This window comes from Fukomys damarensis, unplaced genomic scaffold, assembly GCF_012274545.1.
Source record: "Fukomys damarensis isolate Sample0158 unplaced genomic scaffold, DMR_v1.0_HiC HiC_scaffold_13, whole genome shotgun sequence".
Lineage (NCBI taxonomy): Eukaryota > Metazoa > Chordata > Mammalia > Rodentia > Bathyergidae > Fukomys > Fukomys damarensis.
The window spans coordinates 38885952-38890629 of NW_022900925.1; the positions used below are offsets into that span (position 1 = coordinate 38885952).

The 4678-nt window shown below is 65.7% G+C and overlaps 1 protein-coding gene across 1 annotated transcript in view; it reads right to left on the minus strand.

Moving 5' to 3' along the window:
• Positions 1-4672, minus strand: part of Slc4a1 (solute carrier family 4 member 1 (Diego blood group)) — a 13923-nt gene extending 9251 nt beyond the window's left edge. The window contains exons 1-10 of the mRNA XM_033763143.1: positions 4656-4672; positions 2691-2772; positions 2407-2617; positions 1675-1742; positions 1301-1481; positions 1083-1218; positions 818-941; positions 649-733; positions 391-572; positions 8-225 (exon numbers count right to left, since the gene is read on the minus strand). Coding sequence (XP_033619034.1) covers positions 8-225; positions 391-572; positions 649-733; positions 818-941; positions 1083-1218; positions 1301-1481; positions 1675-1742; positions 2407-2617; positions 2691-2705 — 1220 coding nt within the window. The 5' untranslated portion in view covers positions 2706-2772; positions 4656-4672. The remainder of the gene's footprint in view (positions 1-7; positions 226-390; positions 573-648; positions 734-817; positions 942-1082; positions 1219-1300; positions 1482-1674; positions 1743-2406; positions 2618-2690; positions 2773-4655) is intronic.
• Positions 4673-4678: the final 6 nt, after the last annotated feature.

Sequence of the window (4678 nt, forward strand, 5' to 3'; positions counted from 1 at the left end):
GGGGCGGGGCGTACCCAGGCCCTTGTAGAAGTCGGGAGGGGGCGGCTCTGGGCTGGGCAGGTAGCGCCTGCGGAGCAGCTCCTGCTGGACGGGCAGCAGGCCGAGCAGCGCCCGCTCCGAGGGGGCGTCCGTGGGCGGCAGCACCAGGCTGCAGTCCAGGAAGCTGTCCAGGGAGCGCACCAGCTCACCGCGGCTCTGCGCCAGGTAGGCGTCCATCCGGAAGACCTGGTGCGACACTCGTGTCAGGGACGGGGTGCAGGGGAGCCTGAGGACCAGACGCTCTCCCTGGGGCCTGGAGAGCAGGTGGGGCCGGGGCGGGGCGGGGAGCTGGGAGTAGCGGGAGCCGGTGCTCCGGACGGAATGGACTTGCAGGCGCCCGCAGTTCCTCACCCTTTCAGACATGAGGGTGGCCAAGGCACGGCCCAGCTGTGTGTAGTCGGTGTGGAGCTGCTCGGGCCCCAGCAGCACGGCGAGGAAGCGCACCGGCCGGGGCAGCTCCACGGACTCCAGCTCTGCTGCCTCCTGCAGCCGCACGAAGGCCAGCACTGGCTGTTCCAGGAAGTCCGCTCGGCCTGCGGGATGGGCGGTGCGGTCAGCTGGCCAGCGAGTGGGGCCTCCGTGGGGACTGGGACAAGGCCTGGCTCTTACCCACGCGCAGCAGGGCCGACTCGGAGGCCTCTGGGATCTGCTCCAGCACCGCAGACGCCAGGCGCACCTCGGGGTCCCCCTCGCCCTGTGGGAAGGTGCGGCCTGAGCCCCAGCCCGCCTCTCCACCGTCCCCTGGCCCAGGGCCCCCCGCTCCCCAGCATGGCCGCACCTTCTCACAGAAGAACTTGGTCTCCAGTGAGGGCTGCGAGGACAGCAGAGGTGTGTGGGGGTCCCCGGAGCGCGTCAGGACAGCCGGGGTCACCCCCTCCAGGGCCTCCTGGTCCTGGGCGTGGCTGCAGGACACATGGGGCTCAGTGGGCTGTGCAGGCTGTCCAGCCAGCAGGCCAGAGGCTCCCTGGACAGCCCAGGCCCCTCAGGTGGGGTCTTCAGGCTGCGTGGTTGGGGCGCCCAGGGCGGGGGCGCGGGGCAAGCACCTGCATCTGAGCAGCAGAGCCCGGTGCAGGGGCGTGCGGTCTTCAGGCCGGATCCGGTCCTCGAAGATCAGCCTGTCCAGCAGCTCATCCACCACACCGGCCAGCGAGCGCTCCTGCAGGTCCAGGAGGACGGTGCCTGCACAGATGGCGGGCAGGCGGGCATGAGCGCTGACAATCCCAGGGTTCCCGCCGTCCCGGCGGGGCCGCCGCAGGCTCACCCTTGGCGAAGGCCCTCTGCAGCTGCAGGAGGCTCCAGAAGGTGAGGTAGGACACGTGAGGGCGGCCCCAGGAGCCCCGCGGCCCCACGTTCTCCTCCACGCGCATCCAGTGGGCCACCTCTGCCCACTGCAGCTCTGCGTTCTTCCCGTCCATCGACAGCTCCTGCAGCTGCACGTAGACCTGCAGCCACAGCCCCGTGAACCCCAGGCTGGGGCAGAAGTGGGGCCCGGTCCCCTCTGTCCGCACCCTCTCCCAGGCCCTGGCCCTGTCCAGGAAGGATGGAGGCACCGCCCGTTTTCAGGATGCTGTTCCTCCTGGCTGTCTGTGGGACCCCAGGGTGACACAGGCCTCGAGGGCCGGCTGGGGTACTCACCTCCTGGGTGCCTGGCTGAGGCTTGGCAGGGACGTAGTCTGAGGCTGTGGGCTCTGCGCTGGGGAGAGCTGAAGGCCCAGTGGTGGTCAGCGCTGCTCTGAAACGGCCCCTCCCCAGCCCCTGCCGACCCCACCGTGAGCCTCAGGGACCCTGCCTGTTCCATTCCCATCCTGGGACCTCTGGCTCCACAACCCTAACAGCCTCGTGCAGGACCCCCACTCTCCCACGAGACAATGGGAAGGACCTAGTGGGTCTCAGCCAGCCCCTCTTCCCACCTCTACCCCAACTCCAGCCAGGTCCTTTGCAGAACTGCGGGCAGGCGAGCGCCTCGCCTCTTATACCCCAGCCCCACTTCAAACCCCAATTGCCAGCATTTAAGTCCTGTTGACAGTAAACAGCCCTGCCTGGAGCTCCCCAGAGACCTTGGGCTGGTGGGGAAGGTGGTACAGACCTTGGGTTTCTGCTCTGGGTCCCCCGGGTCCCTCTTTCTCAGCACCTCCGGCCCCCAAGACAGAGTGACCTCCCCAAATGGGACGTGCACTGGCCAGGAGCAGGCACTGGAGGACCAGCGGTGGCGGTCATGCCCTTGGCCAGCAGGCTTGGCCGCCTCTGCCAGGGAGGGGCGCTGGATGGCATCTACCCCCCCCCACCGTCTGTCCTCATTCCAAACACAGCGCTGTTTACCCTCAATCAGCTACAGTTGCGGGGGGCAAATGGGCAGGGCCGACTTACCTTGCAGCTCCTCCTCCTGGGGCTTCGGGATGCCCAGGTCCTCATAGTCCTCCAGGTCCAGGGCCTCCTCCAGCCCCTCCTCGTGGTCCAGGTTGCCCGGCATCTCTCTGTCCTGTGCTCTGTCCTCCCGGTGCCTAGCGTGCTCAGGGATGTCCAGCACCTCCTCCCCGGGCTGCTCTGCTGGGGCCGCCAGCCCCGCTCCGAAGTCCTCCTACCACGAGGCAAAGTCTCAGGGCCTGGCTGCGTGGCCCTAGTCCTGGACGGCATCGAGTGCTGACACCCACCTGCTGGTCCCCCATGACTCTGTCCTGCACGTCCGGCTGTCCCCGGTGATCCAGGCCCCAGCATAACCCACAGCACGGGTCCCTGTGCGGTGGGCAGAGATCGAAGGGGGCTGAGAAGGCGTGCCTTGGAAGGGGGCCAGGCTCTTCTCACCAGCTCAGGCCTCACTGGCTCCCTGCCCTTCTAGGGCCTGGGCTCTCTGAGGGTCCCCCGCAGCCCAGTGGTCCAGCACTGGCATTGGGGCTGCAGCATTCTGAAGTGTGTGAGCCCTGTCCCTTCTGTGCTTTCTGCCTTGCCCGTTGGCCTCTCTCGGGCTCCAGGGCTCACTAAGCTCTTGTTGGCCCCCGGGCTTTTGCACTGCCAGCTGCCCACACCCTAGAAGCATCTTGTGCCACAATCCCAGCCCTCAGCTCCCCAGAGCCCTTGCGGCCCGACGCCTGTCACTCCCCAGTGGCACTTCCTGGTTTCTGAGCCAATGTGCAGCTGTGTGCATCCTGACAATCCCTGGAAGGGGCCCCCTCAGAGCAGCCCATGCCTGGTGGGCCCCACCCGGAGGTGCCCAGCACGGATTTCTTGATTCTGTCGGGTCTCTGCCCTCTGTCACTCTGCACTCAAGGCTCAGGTCTGGGGATCCAAGGACCTGAGCTTAACCTAACCCAGGGGTCATGGGCCACATCCATGGTGGGGCCGACTGATAGGGGACCCTTGATGGGCGGGGGGCTGGACCAGAACCCAGGGTCCTGTGCTGTCTCTGCCACAGCTGGGAGGCCTCGACGGCCCCTGCCGCCCTGCACCTGTCCCCCGGTGGTGCCATGAGAGCCGTCCCAGGCACTGGGGCCGGGGGTGCAGGGTGCCTTGGCGCACTCCAGGGCACGGGGCAGCTGCTCCTGCCCGGCCTGATAAGAGCCCCGGCCCAGCTGTGCATCCCAACCTGGCTGCCACCAGCTGGGCAGATAAGGGGGCATCTGGAACCCATGAGAAGGGCAAAGAGGGATGGACTCAGACAGGACGAGAGGCTGCACTGTGAGCACACGGATGACTAGCACTGAGCCCTTCTCGCCCAAACCCTAACCACACTGCCAAGCACCCCGGAGCAATCCCCGCACTGCGGGACAGCCAAGGAGCAAAGGAGCCAGCAGGTGCTGGGGGCATCACAAAGCTTTGGCCTGACTGACTCTGGGCCTAACCATAAAGCCTAACCCGGACCCTAACCCTAACTCTGCCCCAACCCGGGCCTAACCAGAGACCCCAAACCTAAATCTGAACATAAACCCTAGCCCCAGCCCTAACCCTAAACATAAACCCTAAGCTCTAAACCCTAACTCTAGTGGAACAGACTCCAGATCTGTCTCTAACCACAGCTGAGCAAGGAAAAGGCTCTCAGCTGATTCCCAGTTGGGTCAGAATGGACCCTGTGTCAGACAGCAGACTTAAAACCCCAGCCTTGACTTTGTTTTTGTCCTACCAGAGGTTGAACTCAGGACCTTTGCACTGAGCACCCCCCCCAGACCTTTCTATTTTTATCTTTGGACAGGGTCTCACTAAGTCATGAGCTTGAACTTGGTGACCCTCCTGCCTCAGCCTCCTAAAGTGCTGGGGTCACAGGTGTGCACCACCACTCCTGGTTTAGACCCTCCGTTTACTAATTGTGCGCTTGGGCCAGGCCTCCATCTCTCCTCTAGCCTGGGCTGCTGAGGTGTCTGCCTCGTGCGCACAGGACACACAAGTGTCTCCGTAAAGAGCCTGTCCCTTGGCCCACACCCAGCAGGCGCTGCCTGCTGTCACTTGCTAGGCTGTGTGGCCCGAGTGCCATTCCCCGTCCTAAAACAGCGCCGGCCCCAGGGGTCCAGAAAGGGAAGTGGCCCTGGCTGACCTGTGCCTCCTGGGGCGTGGGGCAGCCCCGGGAACCCGCATGCGGAGGGGTGAGTGGGGTGGGCCGTAGGCCCAGACCCCGCCGCCGTGCCCACCTGCTCGGAGCCTTGGTCCCTCG